Source organism: Anomaloglossus baeobatrachus (assembly GCF_048569485.1).
Source record: "Anomaloglossus baeobatrachus isolate aAnoBae1 chromosome 9 unlocalized genomic scaffold, aAnoBae1.hap1 SUPER_9_unloc_1, whole genome shotgun sequence".
Lineage (NCBI taxonomy): Eukaryota > Metazoa > Chordata > Amphibia > Anura > Aromobatidae > Anomaloglossus > Anomaloglossus baeobatrachus.
Window position 1 is genome coordinate 400,107 of NW_027441819.1, and position 22,763 is coordinate 422,869.

Genomic DNA, 22,763 nt, shown 5'->3' on the forward strand with positions numbered 1-22,763 from the left:
TCAGAAGTCAGCCTGAAGGATACCTGGTTCCAGCCTGGTTCATCCCAGCTACGCCCGGGTTACTCACCCTGCCACCTGAAGTGAGTAAAAACCCTGAAAGACATCCTGCCTGTGTGGAGTTATTCTGCGCCTTGTGGTTCTACACACCTACACAGGGCCCTGGGGCTTGCCTCACTCTCAGGAGGCTATTCCAACTAACTGCACTCACCATCAGCCCCAGGCGTCCCTCAACCTGCAGTGGCGGTCCCCACTGACCGCAATACTGAGAGTGGCGTCACGACAAGAAGAAGATCTCCTACCTGTGACAAGATCCAGCCGAGTGGAGTCCCTGAAGGTAATGCACCGACACTACACCTGTGGGGCTTCACATACATATGTATCCAGGACATGGCTAAGACCAGTGTATACACAAGTGACAAACAAGTTTATGCACAAGTGATGAGGCCATGATGAGAAACAGACTGGGGTAAATATATATACACGTGATGATGATACTGTTAGAGACAGGGGTATATATGTGTGAGTGGGACATGGCTACAGACAGGGGCCCCTCTGTACTCACGTTTGTGGCCCTGCATGGCAGACGATTTCATGGTAGCTGAGTAGTGATGGAGTAGAGAGGACAGGTGCAGATGTGCAGCGACCGGCCCTGTGGGAGTGGGAGGCTCGGCCCTCACTCAGGTATGTGGGGTTTGTGCGCAGATCATACAAATAACACAATGACTGAGGTGTGAGGCATCCGGGGGCTGTCAGGATTTCCAATCTAATCCTCCTAGACTGGGATTATGAAGGGTGCGGAGATTGAAATACCAGTCTGTGCACCGCAGCTCACAGGTGTCATCAGTACTGTACCACATTACAGGATTAGATACACAGGTCAGCAGAAAGTATCACACAGGATAGGATTAGATACACGGCTCAGCAGATAATATAAGGCATGATAGGATTAGATACACAGCTCAGCAGACAGTATCACATAGGATAGGATTAGATACACAGCTCAGCAGATAATATAAGGCATGATAGGATTAGATACTATAGGATTAGATAGACACATCAAGAGACTGTATCACACATCATGACTTGGCTACAGACAGATTGATATGCACACGTGTTATCGTGACGTGGATACAGACAGGTGTATAAAGTGTGTCTATGTCCTGGGCTTTAGAGAAGATTCTCATGCCCTCAGTGGAAACATTTTCATCTTATGCCATTATCCCGCTGTGTGCTGTGTGCTATGGGCGTGTATCCCGCTGTGTGCTGTGGGCGTGTATCCCGCTGTGTGCTGTGGGCGTGTATCCCGCTGTGTGCTGTGGGCGTGTATCCCGCTGTGTGCTGTGTGCTATGGGCATGTATCCCGCTCCCGCTGTGTGCTGTGTGCTATGGGCGTGTATCCCGCTGTGTGCTGTGGGCGTGTATCCCGCTGTGTGCTATGGGCATGTATCCCGCTGTGTGCTGTGGGCATGTATCCCGCTGTGTGCTGTGGGCGTGTATCCCGCTGTGCTGTGGGCGTATATCCCGCTGTGTGCTGTGGGCGTGTATCCCGCTGTGTGCTGTGTGCTATGGGCGTGTATCCTGCTGTGTGCTATGGGCATGTATCCCACTGTGTGCTGTGTGCTATAGGCATGTATCCCGCTGTGTGCTATGGGCGTGTATCCCGCTGTGTGCTATGGGCGTGTATCCCGCTGTGTGCTGTGAGCGTGTATCCCGCTGTGTGCTGTGGGTGTGAATCCCGCTGTGTGCTGTCGGTGTATCCCGCTGTGTGCTATGGGCGTGTATCCCGCTGTGTGCTGTGTGCTGTGTGCTATGGGCGTGTATCCCGCTGTGTGCTGTGGGCGTGTATCCCGCTGTGTGCTATAGGCATGTATCCCACTGTGTGCTGTGTGCTATAGGCATGTATCCCGCTGTGTGCTATGGGCGTGTATCCCGCTGTGTGCTATGGGCGTGTATCCCGCTGTGTGCTGTGAGCGTGTATCCCGCTGTGTGCTGTGGGTGTGAATCCCGCTGTGTGCTGTCGGTGTATCCCGCTGTGTGCTATGGGCGTGTATCCCGCTGTGTGCTGTGGGCGTGTATCCCGCTGTGTGCTGTGTGCTATGGGCGTGTATCCCGCTGTGTGCTGTGGGCGTGTATCCCGCTGTGTGCTGTGGGCGTGTATCCCGCTGTGTGCTATGGGCATGTATCCCGCTGTGTGCTGTGGGCGTGTATCCCGCTGTGTGCTGTGGGCGTGTATCCCGCTGTGTGCTGTGAGCGTGTATCCCGCTGTGTGCTGTGGGTGTGAATCCCGCTGTGTGCTGTCGGTGTATCCCGCTGTGTGCTATGGGCGTGTATCCCGCTGTGTGCTATGGGCGTGTATCCCGCTGTGTGCTGTGTGCTATGGGCGTGTATCCCGCTGTGTGCTGTGTGCTATGGGCGTGTATCCCGCTGTGTGCTGTGGACGTGTATCCCGCTGTGTGCTGTGGGCGTGTATCCCGCTGTGTGCTGTGTGCTATGGGCGTGTATCCCGCTGTGTGCTGTGGGCGTGTATCCCGCTGTGTGCTGTGGGCGTGTATCCCGCTGTGTGCTATGGGCATGTATCCCGCTGTGTGCTGTGGGCGTGTATCCCGCTGTGTGCTGTGGGCGTGTATCCCGCTGTGTGCTGTGAGCGTGTATCCCGCTGTGTGCTGTGGGTGTGAATCCCGCTGTGTGCTGTCGGTGTATCCCGCTGTGTGCTATGGGCGTGTATCCCGCTGTGTGCTATGGGCGTGTATCCCGCTGTGTGCTGTGTGCTATGGGCGTGTATCCCGCTGTGTACTGTGGGCGTGTATCCCGCTGTGTGCTGTGTGCTATGGGCGTGTATCCCGCTGTGTGCTGTGGGCGTGTATCCCGCTGTGTGCTGTGGGCGTGTATCCCGCTGTGTGCTGTGTGCTATGGGCGTGTATCCCGCTGTGTGCTGTGGGCGTGTATCCCGCTGTGTGCTGTGTGCTATGGGCATGTATCCCGCTGTGTGCTGTGTGCTATGGGCGTGTATCCCGCTGTGTGCTGTGGGCGTGTATCCCGCTGTGTGCTATGGGCGTGTATCCCGCTGTGTGCTGTGGGCGTGTATCCCGCTGTGTGCTGTGGGCGTGTATCCCGCTGTGTGCTGTGGGCGTGTATCCCGCTGTGTGCGTGTATCCCGCTGTGTGCTATGGGCGTGTATCCTGCTGTGTGCTATGGGCATGTATCCCACTGTGTGCTGTGTGCTATAGGCATGTATCCCGCTGTGTGGTATGGGTGTGAATCCCGCTGTGTGCTGTCGGTGTATCCCGCTGTGTGCTGTGGGGGTGTATCCCGCTGTGTGCTGTGGGAGTGTATCCTGCTGTGGGGGTGTATCCCGCTGTGTGCTGTGGGAGTGTATCCCGCTGTGTGCTGTGGGTGTGAATCCCGCTGTGTGCTGTCGGTGTATCCCGCTGTGTGCTGTGGGGGTGTATCCCGCTGTGTGCTGTGGGAGTGTATCCTGCTGTGGATGTGTATCCCGCTGTGTGCTGTGGGGGTGTATCCCGCTGTGTGCTGTGGGGGTGTATCCCGCTGTGTGCTGTGGGGGTGTATCCCGCTGTGTGCTGTGGGTGTGTATCCTGCTGTGGATGTGTATCCCGCTGTGTGCTGTGGGTGTATCCCGCTGTGTGTTGTGGGTGTGTATCCCGCTGTGGGTGTGTATGCAGTTGTGTGCTGTGGATGTGTATCCCACTGTGTGCTGTGGATGTGTATCTAGTTGCGTGCTATGGATGTGTATCTTGCTTTGTGCAGTGGATGTACAGTGGGTACGGAAAGTATTCACACCCCTTTACATTTTTCACTCTTTGTTTCATTGCAGCCATTTGGTAAATCCTCATTAATTAACACTCTGCACCCCAGCCCCCATCTTGACAGAAAAAAAACAAAAATGTAGAAATTTTTTCAAATGTATTAAACAAGAAGAACTGAAATATCACATGGTCATAAGTATTCAGCCCCTTTGCTCAGACACTCATATTTAAGTCACATGCTGTCCATTTCCTTGTGATCTTTCTTAAGATGGTTCTACTCCTTCATTGGAGTCCAGCTGTGTGTAATTAAACTGATAGGACGGGATTTGGAAAGGCGCACACCTGCCTATATAAGACCTCACAGCTCACACTGCATGTCACACCAAATGAGAATCATGAGGTCAAAAGGAACTGCCCAAGGAGCTCAGAGACAGAATTGTGGCAAGGCACAGATCTGGCCAAGGTTACAAAAGAATTTCTGCAGTACTCAAGGTTCCTAAGAGCACAGTGGCCTCCATAATCCTTAAATGGAAGAAGTTTGGGATCACCAGAACTCTTCCAAGACCTGGCCATCCAGCCAAACTGAGCAATCGTGGGGGAAGAGCCTTGCTGAGAGAGGTAAAGAAGAACCCCAAGATCACTGTGACTGAGCTCCAGAGATGCAGTAGGAAGATGGGAGAAAGTTCCACAAAGTCACCTATCACTGCAACCCTCCACCAGTCGGGCCTTTATGGTAGAGTGGCCCGACGGAAGCCTCTCCTCAGTGGAAGACATATGAAAGCCGCATAGTTTGAAAAAAAAAAAACACATGAAGGACTCCCAGACTATGAGAAATAAGATTCTCTGGTCTGATAAGATGAAGATAGAACATTTTGGTGATAATTCTAAGCGGTATGTGTGGAGAAAACCTGGCACTGCTCCTCACCTGCCCAATACAATCCCCACTGTGAGACATGTTGGTGACAGCATCATGCTATGAGGGCAGGGACAGGACAACTGGTTGTAATTGAAGGAAAGATGAATGCGGCCAAGTACAGAGATATCCTGGAAGAAAACCTCTTCCAGAGTGCTCTGGACCTCAGACTTGGCCGAAGGTTCACCCTCCAACAAGACAATGACCCTAGGGCCTAAGCACACAGCTAAAATAACAAAGGAGTGGCTTCAGAACAACTCTGTGACCATTCATGGCTGGCAAAGCAAGAGCCCTGACCTAAACCCAATTGAGCATCTTTGTAGAGACCTGAAAATGGCGTCCACCAACGTTCACCATCCATCCTGATGGAACTGGAGAGGATCTGCAAGGAAGAATGGCTAAGGATCCCCAAATCCAGGATCCCAAGAAGACTCATGGCTTTACTAGCTCAAAAGGGAGGGGACGTCTACTCAATACTGAGCAAAGGGGCTGAATACTTATGACCATGTGAGATTGCAGTTTTTCTTGTTTAATAAATTTGCAAAACTTTCTGCATTTCTGGGGTTTTTTTCTGTCAAGGTGTAGTGTACATCAATGAAAAATGCATGCTGTTAATGTGTATCCCTTTGCATGACGTGGGTGTGTATCTCACTGTCACAAGTATGTCATGGGTGACAGATAGCCCTGTGGTGTTCAGCTATATAAGATCACAGCATTTGGCTGCACAAAGTGCTCCTTGACCTTATATTATTTTAGCTTGGTTTTCATCCCTTTACCTTTAGGACCTTGCAGAGTTCCTCAGCCTGTCAGCTGTTGTTCATCAGTACTTCCCTTGTCTTTATATACCTACACTTCTTATTACTTAGTACTGGTGATATTTGAGACATCTTTATCAAGTTTTTAGTGCTAGCAGGCGGCTTGCATACATCTGGAGAATCTTGGTGGTTCTTGCAGCTTCTATCCTCGAGACATCTGGAGATAGGTTGTTTTCCCTTGTTTGTTATCCCTGTGTGTTCTTCATCAACCCCACTAGGCTCTGAAGAGCTCATCCCATCAATTCCCTACCTAGGGCTCAGATCAGGGTCAGCCCAGGGTCAGGTATTCTGCTCGGCACATATGTACAGAACCTATCTAGAATGCTGAGGGAACCCAAGGCCCAGCGATTGACTTGGTCAGGGGTCACCGTCTCCCCCTTCCCTACACATGGTGTTTCCCTTCCCTTTCGCCGTTCGCTTGGTACTTGCCCCTACCTAGCGTGACATGATCACCAGCCACAGAAAAAAAAACACGTTTTTTTTTTTCTTCTTTGGTTGTTGTTGAGGTTTTTTTTGTTTGTTTCTTCCATAGATCAAGTCACTTTTCTGGTTCTGCGGCATCATTGTCTCGCCCTGAAGGTTTTAGACTTTACGTTAACTGTTCAGCTACAGCTGCGGTCGCAGACTCCGGATTTTGGAGATTCTGCGGGTTTGGCAGGCCCATCCAGAGCCCAAGATTGCTCTATCTGATGGGTTTTCAGGGGGTAGAGACAAATTGTTAGTGTTCAAGGAGACCTGTAGATTGTACTTTAGGCTTCGGCCTTCTCCTCAGGACCAGTGGGTGGGGATTGTGATCTCACTGTTACAGGGGATCCAAAATCCTGGGTTTTCTCGTTGCCACATGGCTTCAGTTGTCTCCGGTCAGTGGATGGATTTTTTGAGGTCTTGGGTCTCATTTCTGATGATTCTGACCGAGTCTCCTTCGCTGAGTCTAGGCTGCATCACCTCCAGCAGGGAGATCGGTCAGCGGCGACTTATTGCTCTGAATTTCATAGATGGCCACCGATACCAAGAGGAATAATCTGACTCTTAGAAGCCAATTCTGTCAGGGAGTTTCTGAGAGGTTGAAAGATGCCTTGCTGACTTATGAAACCCTCAAGACCATGGAGGCCGCCATGTCCTTGGCTATACATGTGGATAGATGCCTCCGACAGACTGGTTAGACCACTTTCCCTGGAGACCCTACCTCGGGGCAGCACGCCATTGTCGGGGGTGAAAGCTGTGGGAGAACAGTCACTCATGGGTTTGGAGGAGCCCATGCAGCCACTACTTCACATGTTTTCACTGAAATCTGCTATAAAACTTTTTTTGTGGTAAAGAAGTTTATTTTATTGGAGCCTGGCCCTCGATTTTTAAGCAAAAAGAAACATCTGGGGCTTGGCTGACCCTTGGTGATGTGGGGATGGACAAAGTGTGTGTGTGTTTGTCTTCTACATGTAATTCTCTTTTTGTCCTGACAGCAGAGGTGATGCTAGAGAGCAGAACTGATGAAAATGTATATGTTTGTGGACCGTGGAGCAGGAGTCAGCATGGTGGATGCCCTGTTTGTAAGAACTCATGGGCTCACCTGCAATATGTTACCTAATCCCATCTTCATCTATGCCATAGACTCAGTGCTGCTTTCCCAGGGATGCCCAACACAGATTGTACGTGATATAAGACTGAGGGTAGGACCCCTGTATTGTGAAGTAATTTCTTGCTATGTCCTGGAGGGCCTTCCCACTCCCATTGTACTGGGTCTACCCTGGTTGGTGAAACATAATCCTGTAGTGGATTGGCAATCCAGGAAAATTGTGGAGTGGGGAAAGTATTGTACTGATTATTACCTAAACACGTCTTTCTCTATGGCAGGGTTTCCCAAACTCCAGTCCTCATGGCCCCCAACAGGTCATGTTTTCAGGATTTCCTTAAGGCCTCTTTACACGCAGCAACATCGTTAGCGATGTCGCTCGTGAAAGCACCCGCCTCCGTCGTTTGTGCGTCATGGGCAAATCGCTGCCCGTGACGCACAATATCGCTAGGACGCGTCACACATACTTACCTTCCTAGCGACGTCGCTGTGGGCAGCAAACAACCTCTTTTTTAAGGGTGAGGTTCGTGCGCCGTCACACAGCGGGCCACCACTAGAAGCGGAGGGGCGGAGACCAGCCGCATTAACGACACGCCCACCTCGTTGCCGGAGGACGCAGGTTAAGTTGCTGTTCATCGTTCCCGGAGTGACACACTATATACAGGAATAGATCCCTCTGTGTGTAATGACTATATAATATATAGGAATAGATCCCTCTGTGTGTAATGTCTCTATATTATATACAGGAATAGATCCCTCTGTGTGTAATGTCTCTATATTATATACAGGAATAGATCCCTCTGTGTGTAATGTCTCTATATTATATACAGGAATAGATCCCTCTGTGTGTAATCTCTCTATAGAATATATAAGAATAGATCCTCTGTGTGTAATGTCTCTATATTATATACAGGAATAGATCCCTCTGTGTGTAATGTCTCTATAGATTATATAGGAATAGATCCCTCTGTGTGTAATGTCTCTATAGATTATATAGGAATAGATCCCTCTGTGTGTAATGACTTTAGAATATATAGGAATAGATCCCTGTGTAATGTCTCTATAGAATATATAGGAATAGATCCCTCTGTGTGTAATGTCTCTATAGAATATATAGGAATAGATCCCTGTGTGGAATGTCTATATAATATACAGGAATAGATCCCTCTGTGTGTAATGACTCTATATAATAAACACGTGAAATAGATCCCTCTGTGTGTAATGACTATATATATATATATTAGTGCCTACAAGTAGTATTCAACCCCCTGCAGATTTAACAGGTTTACACATTCGGAATTAACTTGGCATTGTGACATTTGGACTGTAGATCAGCCTGGAAGTGTGAAATGCAGCAAAAAAGAATGTTATTTCTTTTTTTATTTTTTTTTTTTAAATTGTGAAAAGTTTATTCAGAGGGTCATTTATTATTCAACCCCTCAAACCACCAGAATTCTGTTTGGTTCCCCTAAAGTATTAAGAAGTATTTCAGGCACAAAGAACAATGAGCTTCACATGTTTGGATTAATTATCTCTTTTTCCAGCCTTTTCTGACTAATTAAGACCCTCCCCAAACTTGTGAACAGCACTCATACTTGGTCAACATGGGAAAGACAAAGGAGCATTCCAAGGCCATCAGTGACAAGATCGTGGAGGGTCACAAGGCTGGCAAGGGGTACAAAACCCTTTCCAAGGAGTTGGGCCTACCTGTCTCCACTGTTGGGAGCATCATCCGGAAGTGGAAGGCTTATGGAACTACTGTTAGCCTTCCACGGCCTGGACAGCCTTTGAAAGTTTCCTCCCGTGCCGAGGCCAGGCTTGTCCGAAGAGTCAAGGCTAACCCAAGGACAACAAGGAAGGAGCTCCGGGAAGATCTCATGGCAGTGGGGACATTGGTGTCAGTCAATACCATAAGTAACGTACTCCACCGCAATAGATCCCTCTGTGTGTAATGACTATATAGGAATAGATCCCTCTGTGTTTAATGGCTATATTATAGGAATAGATCACTCTGTGTGTAATGACTCTATAGAATACATGCGTTTTTTATACAGAATTACTGAAATAAATTCACTTTTTGAGGATATTCTCCTTTATTGCGCTGCACTTATGTTGAGGCCGGGTGGATCTGCTGCATCCGTTGACTTTGAACAGCGGGAACTGCAGTGTAAATTGCCATCCTGCAGATTTGGGAAGCAGCGGTTAGACAATTATGCCCAGGCCATTAGTCAGGGGGTTGTCTGACGAGGGGCAGGCTATGGGCAGAGGACCCCATTACCTCTACAATCTGCGCACAATTCATGTCGATGCGCTGCTGAATTCATCTGTTCTGTCAGCACACAGGGATTGTAATTATCTGCTGCCCTGTGGGGAGTAAAGAAACCTCTGTAGGGATTAATATTCCACCAAACCATACCACCCAGAACAGGCGGACAAGTGTGTGAGGCAGCCGAGGCCTGCAGTGTCACCCAAAGGTCTTATCAGGCCTTTATTTCACAATGTTAAATATAAAAATATCCACAAAAGGGCCTCAACATCATCTCAAACGTTACTCTTCCCCCTCCCGGAGGGGACGCCGTACCTATGACTAGTCCCATGCATCACTTCACGCTGGCCTTGGCCAAGTCCTCGGGCATGATTCGTCCCCGCTTGCGAGCCCGATTCTTCTTCTTCTCGAGCTTGGCTGTCTTTTTCTTTTTGATGTTGCGGTTCCGCTTGTCTTGTCTCTGCTGCATCTTGTCTGCCGTGTTCTGAACGCGCTTGTCCCAGCGTTTCTTCCTCTGCTCCCTCCGCTTCTCTTTCCTTTTCAGGGCGGTCTTCAGCAGCCCCTCATCATCTCTGATCTTCAGGCCCTCTGCTTTGTACAGCACATTAGTCCACTTTATCTTGTTCTCAAAGTCCTTGGCTTTGTCCTGATCTTTAACCCTCAGCTCCTCTAGTTTGCTTTTTCGGGCCTCCAGGCGGCTCAGGAGCTGCTTGTAGTTCTTGCCCGTCATGGGCGTGATGTTGCCCTTCACACTCTGCTTCTTCTCTTTCTTCCTCATCACCTTATTCAGAGGTTCATCATGGGCAACCACCTTATTGAATACAAGTGGGGGTTGGAGCTTGCCCTCAGTCACATGGCCTGAGGTCTCCTCAGAGGTGGCTTCTTGCTCTGGGGTCTCCTCTGTGGCCTCCTCTGTGGCCTTCACCTTCAGCTCCTTCCTCTTCCTCTTCTTTCGCTCTCGCTCTTGCTTCCGCTTTTGTCGTCTTTTCTCAATTTCTTCAGCTGAGAGAGTTTTGTTGGAAATCTGCGACCGGAAAGACGGAAACAGTCACCAATTATGTAGAATAAAAACAAAAGGCAGTATACGGCCTAAAATATTTATTGATAATTAAAATACATGACAAGGAAAACAGTTATCAGTGTTCAGTCTGGTGCTACATGAGCAACGTGGACTCAATCACATTATCATGGGCCCAAAGCTCTGCATACAGCACAAACAATTGGATAAATGACTGCCGGGACGTCTTACAAGCAGTTAAATTTAACCCCATGCTTTACAGTTATTCTACAAAAATCCTGCCTCCATTAAACTGAATGGAGCTGGGAGCTGCAGGTTATTAATAGCAACTGTCAGTGGTTGCTATAGGAACAAAATAAACTGTTAGTATAGGACGCTTATGCGTGAGGTAATAAGATGTCGGTAGAGAGAGACGGCCCGGCAAAGAGACGGCCAAGCAAAGAGACAGACAGAAAGACACACACAGAGAGACAGAGATAGAAAGAGACACAGAGATGGAGCCAGATAGACTGCTGCAAATACAGACAGATAGAAACAGACAGAAAAGGAAAGAGACAGACAGCGACTGGGAGAGAGACACAGAGACAGTTACTATCCTGGGCAACGCCTGGGTACTACAGCTAATTAGGTTTGGACAGAGACCAGGTGTGTTGAGCAATGGGCGTTTCCATTGCCAACTCTCTGCTTATTTAAACCCTGGTCTGCTAGCAGGCTATGCCAGTTGTTCTTTGTTCGCCAGCCTGCTTCATTCTGCTCCACACCACATCTACCCCAGATAAGTGCTTGGCTCTTTATTTTTGTTTGGTTCTTTTTGTTCTTATCTGAGTTTGTCATTTGCTGTGGTTGTTTTCAGTTTATTTGCATGCAGGGATCTTCCCTCTCTGTTGCTTAGCTGGAAAGCTCCCTGCAGCTATGTTTGGAATATTGCTCCTATAAGTCCATGTGTTTGTTGCTTCTTGAATTTGTAATGGTTCCTGCTTTCTGTTCATTGGTATGACAAGAGCACCTGGTATAGGACGGAGTTCAGATCTAGCGATCTGAGGGCTTTTTTGCATCAGGTTGTTGGATTTTTGCAGGGTTTTTCTCTGGCCACCATCAGTCCCTTTCCTGTCCTGTCCTATTTAGTCAGTAGGGCCTCACCTTTTGCTAATCCTATCATCTATCTGTGTATTGTATTTCCTATATCACCGCGGTCTTTGAATGTGGGGGGCTTGCTACTCTTTATCTATTTTCTGAGGCAGAGAGTTATTCATCTTTCCTTCCTTTAGGATAGCTAGTTCTCCGGCTGGGTTCGCGGTGCACAGGATGTTAGTTCACCCCTCGGCTACTTCTAGTGTTGATGGTTAGTAAGGGGATGGCGGCCAGATTAGTTGCCAATGCTCTTGTCACCTTTTACCAATGATTTAGGGTTGTCTTCCATGATTCCGGATCATAACAGAGCAGTATCTAGAGGCACAGTCTCATATAAGACTAAATCATGCCTGGAACAGCTATAAACAGAAAAAAAAAGTCTATGCGCTTAGTGCAGATGGGCATGTGATAAAGTGCCCGTGCATTAGAGGGCTACCCATCATACGTGTGCATGTTATCACATGTATGTTATATTACGGCATATGAGGAGACCGTGCTCAAAGGACAACAATCCACAGATACAATATTAAATGCAGATGTGGAGGGAACATTTCCATGATGAGCTACAGGGAGAGAATCATATGCTTAGTGCAAATTTACACGCTGTAAAGTTTCTGTTCCTAAATAGTTGTGTATTATAAGTAATGCCCACTGTAGAGAGAAAGAGAGGTCCTACGAATACAAGCACACTGAGGTACAGATAGTGTCCAAAATATTAGGCTATCAAAATGGCCAAATAGCACACAGTATGCATAGACTTACAAAGATATCCCACACATGTCTTGCTATTGGCTTATCCCTCGTTATTAATGTCCAGAAGATGGTCCCCTATTTTTCGTCTAAATTCACGGATGGCCTTTCCCACATACTCCATTCCACAAATAGATGTGGCTTTGTAAATTTCTCCTTGGGTCCGGCAATTAATCAAGTGGCGTATCTCAAAGTCCCTACCTAGGACATTACTTCTGAAGTTCTTCCTACGTAGGGACATGCTACACATTTCGAGCATTTGAAAAACCTCTATACTTCCGTAGTTAACCAATTGGTCTCCTTAGGTCTTTCGAAATGGCTGTGAACCAGCCTGTCACAGAGAGATCATCCTTTTTTGTAAGTCATCAATGGTCGAGAGGGAAGTAGAGGAACAACATCCTTGTCCATTAACAAGATTGACCAGTTCAAAAATTTTACGGACCTCCAGGGTTCCATTATCATAAGTGGTGATAAAACGGGTAGTACCGTCCCGGGTAGGGGATTTTTCCTTTATTGCCACCAGTTCCGCTCTAGAGACATTCTTGGCCTCATGATAGGCCTTCTTAAGAACCTCATGGGGATAACCATGTCCCATAAATCTATCACGAAGCTCTTTTGCCTGACTTTCAATGACCCGTTTGTTTGTACATTTCCTCTGTAATCGGAGGAACTGTCCTTTTGGTATACCTCTCCTCAGATGGAAGGGATGACTATTTTCCCATCTGAGGAGAGAGTTTGTGGCCGTGGGTTTATAGAAAGTGGAGGTGTGTAGCTCCCCATTAGTATCCTTCTGTATGAGGATATCTAGGAAAGGTACCTAGGTATCTAGGAAACCTCTCCTCGATAACATGAGTAAGCCTGAGGCCGATGTCATTACAATCAAGGCCCGCCACATAGTCCAACAACGCCATCCTAGATCCCGTCCACACGATGAAGATGTCATCTATGTAGAAGGCCCACACCTCAAAGTTATACGCGACATCCTCCACTTCTCTCCTGCAGATATGGGTTTCAGCCCACAAGTAAATTAGCATATGTGGGAGCACATGGGCTCCCCATTGCTGTGCCCCTGAGCTGGTGATAGATCCGGCCATCAAAAATAAGGGTGTTCCTCCTCAGGCAAAAGTCCAATAGTTTAAGGACAAATCTATTATGTGCCTGATACTGTGATACTGGCGGCCCTGAGTATTCAAGAAATATTCAACCGCTTCCAAACCCTTGGAGTGCGGTATAGATGAATACAGGGCTTCAACATTTATACTGCCCAAGAGAGCCCCATTTTGCACCGACAAACCGCCTAATTTACGAAGCAGATCAGGTGTATCCTTTACGAATGATTGTAAAGCCGATACAAAAGGTTTCAAGATTTTGCCCAGATAAATCCCATAATTCTGAGTTAAACTGTCAATTTCCAATATAATGGGTCTACCCCTTAAAGGGTATAGACCCTTATGGACCTTGGGAAGGCAGTAAAAAGTAGCCATAACTGCGTCTTTTTGATACAGAAAATCAAATTCCACCTTACTGATCACCTGAGTTGCTAAACCCTCATCCAAGATTGGCCAGCCCAATCTCCAAACCTGAACCTCATTCAAACCTCTGGAATGTAATCAAGAGGATGATGGATAGCCACAAGGCATCAAACAAAGAAGAACTGCTTACATTTTTGCACCAGGAGTGGCATAAGGTCACCCAAAAGCAGTGTGACAGACTGGTGGAAAGTAGCCAAGACGCAGGAAAGCTGGGATTAAAAATCATGGTTATTCCACAAAATATTGATTTCTGAATCTTCCTGAGGTAAAACATTATTAGTATTGTTGGGTCTAAATGATGATAAACTTGTTTTCTTTGCATTATTTGAGGTGAAAGCAATGCATTGTTCTGTTATTTTCACCATTTCTCATTTTCAGAAACTAAATATAAAATGTATTGCTTGGAAATTTGGAGACGTTGTCAGTAGTTTATAGAATAAAAGAGCAATTCACATTTTACTCAAAAATATAAAAGAGAAAAATAAGAAAAACTGACAATTGTGCAGTGGTCTATTCATTTTTGCCAGATCACTATATACAGTGTGTCCACCCATATCCTCTCCACCGCCATTAAATTGAGAACGGCGGCAGCTATAGGCATAGAAGTGGTGTCTAGGTATAGTAAAGTAGCCATGCGCTACGCAATGAAACCACCTATAGCGCCACCTGGTGGAAAACAACGGAGTTAGCATTTTTATCTCGAAAACAGAACGAGATAGAGCAAAAAAGTGAATTACAAAGTTGTAGGGCATCATCACTTCAATACGAATAGACACCTTGCATACAGAAATGCTATTATTAGAACGTGTGAAACTCACAAGGCTGCGGACGTGAAGTGATACCTCATGGAGACCTTCCTACAAGTCATTGGGTATGGTGGCTGTGTGGAGTGGCCTCCGCTCACCTGACCTGACCCCATTGGACTTCTTTCTGTGAGGTCACATCAAACAGCAGGTGTATTGCGACCCCTCCACCAACATTGCAGGACCTACGACGACGTATCACAGAGGCTTGTGCAAACGTGTCACCTACCATATTGCACAGCGTGCAGCAAGATACAGTATGCTGTGCAGAGGCCAGATGTGCATTGCAGCTGACGGGGGCCACCAAGAGCATCAAAGTTAAATGAGCGCCATATGCGTGACCAGCATTCAATGTTTTTTTCGGAGGGTTGGGGGGGGGGGGTCATGGGTTTCATATCATAGCATTTCTGTATGCAAGGTGTCGATTCGTATTGACTTGACGATGCCCTACAACTTTGTAATTCACTTTTTTTCTCTATCTCGTTCCGTTTTCGAGATAAAAATGCTAACTCCGTTGTTTTCCACCAGGTGGCGCTATAGGTGGTTTCATTGCGTAGCACATGGCTACTTTACTATACCTAGACATCACTTCTATGCCTATAGCTGCCGCCGTTCTCAAGTTAATGGCGGTGGACAGGATATGGGTGGACACACTGTGGGTAGTGTCAAATATACATACATTTTTGCTTTATAAGACGCACTTTTCCTCCCAAAAATTTGGGAGGAAAATGGGGGGATGCGTCTTATAATCCGAATATAGCGGTACCCGGGGGTCCTGTCCGTGCGGCGATCGGGCGGCCGGGTGCCTGTGGCTGCGTGCAAGTGGCCGGGTGCTGTGTGCGGCCGGCGGCCGGGTGCTGTGTGCGGGCATTGGCCGTGTCCTGTGTGCGGGCATTGGCCGGGTGCTGTGTGCGGGCACAGGTACCCGGCCGCTTGCACGCAGGGTGGGCAGGCAGCCTGCTGGCTGCCACTCTGTGCGTGCGGGGCAGGCGGCTGTGCAGCAAGTTAGGCTACTTTCACACATCCGGCTGCAGCAGTGCGGCACAATCCGGCGCTCTGCTGAAAAAACGAGACCGTTTTTTTAACGCTGGTTTCGTTTTTTCCAGCATTGACTTGCATTGGCGCCGCATGGGCTTGTGTTCAGTCCGGTTTTTGCCGCATGCGGCAGATTTAGCCGATGCGGCGGCCGGAACGTTCCCTGGCACGTTTTTTGCTCCGGCAAAAAAAACGCATTGCGCCGCATCCGGACGCTGCAGCGCATTTTTCAATGCATGCCTATGGACGCCGGATGCGGCGCGATACGGCAAAAACCGCATCCGGCCGCCGCATGCGGTTTCTTCCACTGCGCATGCTCAGTAGCAACCGGAAAAAAACGGACGGGCCGCATGTAAAAACTTATGCAAAGGATGCAGTGTTTTCGCCGCATCCGTTGCATAGGTTTCACAGCCTGATTGAGCTGCAGTGCTCAAACCGGATGTGTGAAAGTAGCCTTACCCAGTTTGTCCGTGGTCCCAGTTTCAAATGATGGCGCCGGGAGCGGGCGCGTGTGCAGATGGAGCTCTTCGATGAGAGCTCCATCTGCTCATGCGCCGCTCCAGGCGCGATCATTTGAACCGGGACCGCGGACACTCACTGCATCGACCTGCTGCACAACTCACCCGCCGCCACTTCACTACTGCTGCCGCCACCACGGGCCCCGCGGCTCCTGCCACCACTGACCCCCCGACTCCTGCCACCCCGGACGCCACGACACCTGCCACCACGGACGCTACGGCACCTGCCACCACGGACCCCGCTGCCACTGACCCACTGTGCCTGCCAGCACAACCTCTGGCTCCTGTGACCCCGCTTCACCACCACTGCTGCCCCCCTCCGGTAAGAGAACACCGGAGTATAAGGCTATGTGCCCACGCTGCGGAAAATATGCGGATTTTGCCGCGGATTTCTCGCGGAAAAGCCGCGGATTTCCCAAAAATCTGCAGCTCAGGCACTTCGCAGCCATTTCTATGGCATTTTGGAAATGCTGTGCCCACGCTGCGGATTTTTCCGCAGCGGATTTCGTGCGGATTTTGATCCGGAAAAATCTGCAACATGTCAATTATTGTTGCGGATTTTCATCCGGATTTTGGCTTTAAAATTGGTAAGAAAAAAAAAAAAATCCGCACCAAAATCCGCACCTTTGAAAAGGTGCGGATTTTGCGGGAAAGCTGCGGATTTTGATGCAGAAAAATCCGCAGCTACATTCTCCCGTGGACACAGCCTAAGACGGACCCCATTTTTCTTTTTTTTTTTTTTACCTTTGTTTATGTCTAAGTTTGAGGTGCGTCTTATAAAGCGAAAAATACGATACATACACACATATATATGATAGCTGTTTCCCAATCTCATGCTGTGAATGCACAGGCCCTTTACAACCTGCAGCCGATAGTGATTTATATAATTGTTTGTGCTGTATGCGGAGCTTTAGGCTCCTGATGTGAATGAATCCACGTTTCCCATGTAGCACCAGACTGAACACTTATTATTGGTTTTCTTGTCATGTATTTTAATTATCAATAAATATTTTATATATATACTATACGTATACTTCCTTTATGTTGTTTTTATATATCAATAAGTACATGACCCTCTTAATTACACAAGGGCACACAGCTGTAACAAATTATGCAGAATGTCCATGTGCCCCGCGGGCTGAGGACCCACCCCTGACTGTGCCCCGCGGGCTGAGGACCCACCCCTGACTGTGCCCCGCGGGCTGAGGACCCACCCCTGACTGTGCCCCGCGGGCTGAGGACCCACCCCTGACTGTGCCCCGCGGGCTGAGGACCCACCCCTGACTGTGCCCCGCGGGCTGAGGACCCACCCCTGACTGTGCCCCGCGGGCTGAGGACCCACCCCTGACTGTGCCCCGTGGGCTGAGGACCCACCCCTGACTGTGCCCCGCGGGCTGAGGACACACCACTGACTGCCCCGCGGGGTGAGGACCCACCCCTGACTGTGCCCCGCGGGCTGAGGACCCACCCCTGACTGTGCCCCGCGGGCTGAGGACCCACCCCTGACTGTGCCCCGCGGGCTGAGGACCCACCCCTGACTGTGCCCCGCGGGCTGAGGACCCACCCCTGACTGTGCCCCGCGGGCTGAGGACCCACCCCTGACTGTGCCCCGCGGGCTGAGGACCCACCCCTGACTGTGCCCCGCGGGCTGAGGACCCACCCCTGACTGTGCCCCGCGGGCTGAGGACCCACCCCTGACTGTGCCCCGCGGGCTGAGGACACACCACTGACTGCCCCGCGGGGTGAGGACCCACCCCTGACTGTGCCCCGCGGGCTGAGGACCCACCCCTGACTGTGCCCCGCGGGCTGAGGACCCACCACTGACTGTGCCCCGCGGGCTGAGGACCCACCCCTGACTGTGCCCCGCGGGCTGAGGACACACCCCTGACTGTGCCCCGCGGGCTGAGGACACACCCCTGACTGTGCCCCGCGGGCTGAGGACACACCACTGACTGTGCCCCGCGGGGTGAGGACACACCACTGACTGTGCCCCGCGGGGTGAGGACCAATGACTATACACTCTTGGTGGACTCGTCCTCACCTGACACCGAGACTCCTCAATCTTGTCATGGAGGCGTTTTCTTAGTAAGTCCACTGTGGAGAAGGAGCTCAGAACTGGGTCTACAGGAAATAAGAAAGGTGACAAAGACACCCCAATAACGGCGTTCACCTCTCCCCCACATATGTACAGCAGCATTCACTCACTGCCCATATATAAATACAATGCAGGACACCCTCATATGTTACATGGATGGCCCACACACACCAAAAGCTGCTGCCACCCACCCCTCCTCCGCAATCACCTGTCCTCTGTGCTGTGGGGAGAGTCACCATAGCTTTGGGGTCTTTTCCTGGCACTCCCCATTCTGTGTGCAATTTTCTCGTCTGCTTCTTCCTTTTCTTCTTGGGGTCGCTGGACTGGGGGTCTCTGAAGTCTGGAAATTAAGTGAAAAACTGAGAAAAAGGAGCGTAAATAGGGTCTCACAGATATAACTCTGCAATATGCACGATATTACACTCACCTAATGGGGACGTGAAAGTCTATGAAACCCTATGAATGTAAAGTAATGGCGAGACCCACGTGGGTTAAGATTCGGTGCTGGAGAGGAGAAGCGGGGTTAATGCCAACAATCTCTTCTTTCGGCGGCAGAGCAGCATTAACCCCGCTTTTCCTCTCCAGCACCGAGTCTGGAAACTAAAAGGAGACAATCAGCATGTAGGCTAGATGATGGAAGAGGAAGCAGCGTCAGCCTTACCTGCCTTCTGTCTCCTGTCTTTGCTTGGCTGCGCACAAACCTTCCGGCCCAAACTCTGCAGATAAGAGTCCATCCTCGCCAGAGACGCCATAGTCACCTGCAAGCACAGATACCATGGATCAGTTACATGGCAGGAGGATGAGGAGAAAACCAAGAAGGGCGGAAGAGAGCGAGCCGAGCGGACGACACCAGAGGAGACGAGACGAGCGGACGACACCAGAGGACGACACCAGAGGAGACGAGACGAGCCGAGCGGACGACACCAGAGGAGACGAGACGAGCGGACGAGACCAGAGGAGACGAGACGAGCGGACGACACCAGAGGAGACGAGATGAGCCGAGCGGACGACACCAGAGGAGACGAGATGAGCCGAGCGGACGACACCAGAGGAGACGAGCCGAGCGGACGACACCAGAGGAGACGAGCCGAGCGGACGACACCAGAGGAGACGAGACGAGCCGAGCGGACGACACCAGAGGAGACGAGACGAGCCGAGCGGACGACACCAGAGGAGACGAGACGAGCCGAGCGGACGACACCAGAGGAGACGAGATGAGCCGAGCGGACGACACCAGAGGAGCCGAGCCGCCGAGACGAGCCCAGAGCGGACGACACCAGAGGAGACGAGGCGAGCCGAGCGGACGACACCAGAGGAGACTAGGCGAGCCGAGCGGACGACACCAGAGGAGCCGAGATGAGCCGAGACGAGCCCAGAGCGGACGAGCCCAGAGCGGACGAGAGCGGACGAGCCCAGAGCGGACGAGAGCGGACGAGCCCAGAGCGGACGAGAGCGGACGAGCCCAGAGCGGACGAGAGCGGACGAGCCCAGAGCGGACGAGAGCGGACGAGCCCAGAGCGGACGAGAGCGGACGAGCCCAGAGCGGACGAGAGCGGACGAGCCCAGAGCGGACGAGAGCGGACGAGCCCAGAGCGGACGAGCCCAGAGCGGACGAGCCCAGAGCGGACGAGAGCGGACGAGCCCAGAGCGGACGAGAGCGGACGAGCCCAGAGCGGACGAGCCCAGAGCGGACGAGCCGAGAGCGGACGAGCCGAGAGCGGACGAGCCCAGAGCGGACGAGAGCGGACGAGCCCAGAGCGGACGAGAGCGGACGAGCCCAGAGCGGACGAGAGCGGACGAGCCCAGAGCGGACGAGAGCGGACGAGCCCAGAGCGGACGAGAGCGGACGAGCCCAGAGCGGACGAGAGCGGACGAGCCCAGAGCGGACGAGAGCGGACGAGCCCAGAGCGGACGAGCCCAGAGCGGACGAGCCCAGAGCGGACGAGAGCGGACGAGCCCAGAGCGGACGAGAGCGGACGAGCCCAGAGCGGACGAGCCCAGAGCGGACGAGCCCAGAGCGGACGAGCCCAGAGCGGACGAGAGCGGACGAGCCCAGAGCGGACGAGCCCAGAGCGGACGAGCCCAGAGCGGACGAGAGCGGACGAGCCCAGAGCGGACGAGCCCAGAGCGGACGAGAGCGGACGAGCCCAGAGCGGACGAGAGCGGACGAGCCCAGAGCGGACGAGAGCGGACGAGCCCAGAGCGGACGAGAGCGGACGAGCCCAGAGCGGACGAGAGCGGACGAGCCCAGAGCGGACGAGCCCAGAGCGGACGAGCCCAGAGCGGACGAGAGCGGACGAGCCCAGAGCGGACGAGCCCAGAGCGGACGAGCCCAGAGCGGACGAGCCCAGAGCGGACGAGAGCGGACGAGCCCAGAGCGGACGAGCCCAGAGCGGACGAGCCCAGAGCGGACGAGAGCGGACGAGCCCAGAGCGGACGAGCCCAGAGCGGACGAGAGCGGACGAGCCCAGAGCGGACGAGAGCGGACGAGCCCAGAGCGGACGAGAGCGGACGAGCCCAGAGCGGACGAGAGCGGACGAGCCCAGAGCGGACGAGAGCGGACGAGCCCAGAGCGGACGAGCCCAGAGCGGACGAGCCCAGAGCGGACGAGAGCGGACGAGCCCAGAGCGGACGAGAGCGGACGAGCCCAGAGCGGACGAGAGCGGACGAGCCCAGAGCGGACGAGCCCAGAGCGGACGAGACGAGAGCGGACGAGCCGAGAGCGGACGAGCCGAGAGCGGACGAGACGGGAGGCGAGGAGACGGGAGGCGAGGAGACGAGGAGACGGGAGGCGAGGAGACGGGAGGCGCGGAGGCGAGGAGACGGGAGGCGCGGAGGCGAGGAGACGGGAGGCGCGGAGGCGAGGAGACGGGAGGCGCGGAGGCGAGGAGACGGGAGGCGCGGAGGCGGCGAGACGGGAGGCGACGAGACGGGAGGCGCGGAGGCGACGAGACGGGAGGCGCGGAGGCGACGAGACGGGAGGCGCGGAGGCGACGAGACGGGAGGCGCGGAGGCGACGAGACGGGAGGCGCGGAGGCGACGAGACGGGAGGCGCGGAGGCGACGAGACGGGAGGCGCGGAGGCGACGAGACGGGAGGCGCGGAGGCGACGAGACGGGAGGCGCGGAGGCGACGAGACGGGAGGCGCGGAGGCGACGAGACGGGAGGCGCGGAGGCGACGAGACGGGAGGCGCGGAGGCGACGAGACGGGAGGCGCGGAGGCGACGGGACGCGCGGAGGAGAGGAGACGAGCGGAGGAGAGGAGACGAGCGGAGGAGAGGAGACGAGCGGAGGAGAGGAGACGAGCGGAGGTGAGGAGACGAGCGGAGGAGGAGAGGAGACGAGCGGAGGAGAGGAGACGAGCGGAGGAGAGGAGACGAGCGGAGGTGAGGAGACGAGCGGAGGAGGAGAGGAGACGAGCGGAGGAGGAGAGGAGACGAGCGGAGAGGAGAGTCGGGTCGGTACCGGGCTTTTCACCTGCAGCACGTTCTGTTGGGTTCTCTCCTAGTGAAGCTCACGCGGCGACAGCAGCATCATGTGGCGTCTAAGACTAAACTGTCGGAGCACAGAGAACATTCTCCAGCATCCACAACACAAGGAGCAGCGCATCGGTATTCTATTATGTAGGTCTGAGATTAACAGTGCGAGGAATGCCGGGAAATAAGAGGACTCAGTGGGAAAGGTAGATGCTAGAATGTATGGGCTCCTACCAAGTGTGACGTAATTGATCATGTGATAGGGGGCGTGTTAAAAACGAAGCCCCATGTTTTCCAGGGGAATAAACATTCTATTTCTAATTTTACGTTGTCATGGGGCTGTTTATAATAGAAGCGGGGGCGGGTACAGAAGGGGCGGAGCCTCCATCATTACAGCAGAGAGGAGGAAACAGCGCCGCGAAACATAACCAAGCCGGTCACATCCACTAACCAGGAAGAAACCCATACATTCTAGGGCCAACAATAATGGGAAGTCCCTTTGATGTCAGAGGGTCATGTGACAGTGTAAAGTCACGTGATGTAGGTGGTCCATGAGACTAGTGGATAAATGGAACTTCCGGCCCGCATGACCTTTTATGCGGCCTCGGGCAGATTCCCGGCCCGGGGGCTGCAGTGCTGGGGCCGACGCTGCAGTCTTGTAGGCTACTGGCCCTTTAAATCACCACATGCGCCGCTGTCCAGTGTCAGCGTGCTCAGTGGTGTGTGTGCCCGCCCCTCTTTCCCCCACCCATGCTGTGTACCCCCAGTGATGTCAGGGCTCTGCAAGTGCTTTGTGCAGTCCCCCCAGTGCTGTGCAGCCCCCCCAGTGCTGTGCAGCCCCCCCCCCCCCGCCGTTTGCCCTCGGAATGCTGTGTATCACCCCAAGTGATGTCTGTGCTCTGAAAGTGCTGTCCATGCCCCCAGTGATGTCTCTGCCCCAGCCCCTCTTGTGATGTGTGTGCCCCCAGCCCCTCTTGTGATGTGTGTGCCCCCAGCCCCTCTTGTGATGTGTGTGCCCCCAGCCCCTCTTGTGATGTGTGCCCCCAGCCCCTCTTGTGATGTCCGTGCCCCCAGCCCC

General features: G+C 52.2%; 1 protein-coding gene across 2 annotated transcripts; it reads right to left on the reverse strand.

Annotated features, from left to right (window-relative positions):
* Window positions 1-9,526: 9,526 nt before the first annotated feature.
* Window positions 9,527-21,864, reverse strand: SURF6 (surfeit 6). 2 transcript variants are annotated; one of them, XM_075331871.1, is made up of 5 exons: window positions 21,675-21,864; window positions 18,872-18,968; window positions 18,419-18,550; window positions 18,157-18,236; window positions 9,527-10,352 (listed from the first exon to the last, which is right to left on the reverse strand). In XM_075331871.1, the coding sequence occupies exons 2-5, from the start codon at window positions 18,960-18,962 to the stop codon at window positions 9,663-9,665; spliced, it is 993 nt and encodes a 330-aa protein (XP_075187986.1). In that variant the 5' UTR covers window positions 18,963-18,968; window positions 21,675-21,864; the 3' UTR covers window positions 9,527-9,662. The 2 variants fall into 2 exon arrangements, with proteins under 2 accessions (XP_075187986.1, XP_075187985.1); XM_075331870.1 differs by having other exon boundaries at window positions 21,687-21,863.
* Window positions 21,865-22,763: the final 899 nt, after the last annotated feature.

Excerpts from the sequence above, each read along its gene's own strand:
- SURF6 (XM_075331871.1), bottom strand. The coding sequence starts at position 18,962 with ATGGCGTCTCTGGCGAGGATGGACTCTTATCTGCAGAGTTTGGGCCGG. Across the intron at positions 18,551-18,871 it reads AGACAGGAGACAGAAGGCAG|ACTTCAGAGACCCCCAGTCC; the intron begins GTAAGGCTGACG and ends CTTAATTTCCAG. Across the intron at positions 18,237-18,418 it reads CCCCACAGCACAGAGGACAG|ACCCAGTTCTGAGCTCCTTC; the intron begins GTGATTGCGGAG and ends TATTTCCTGTAG.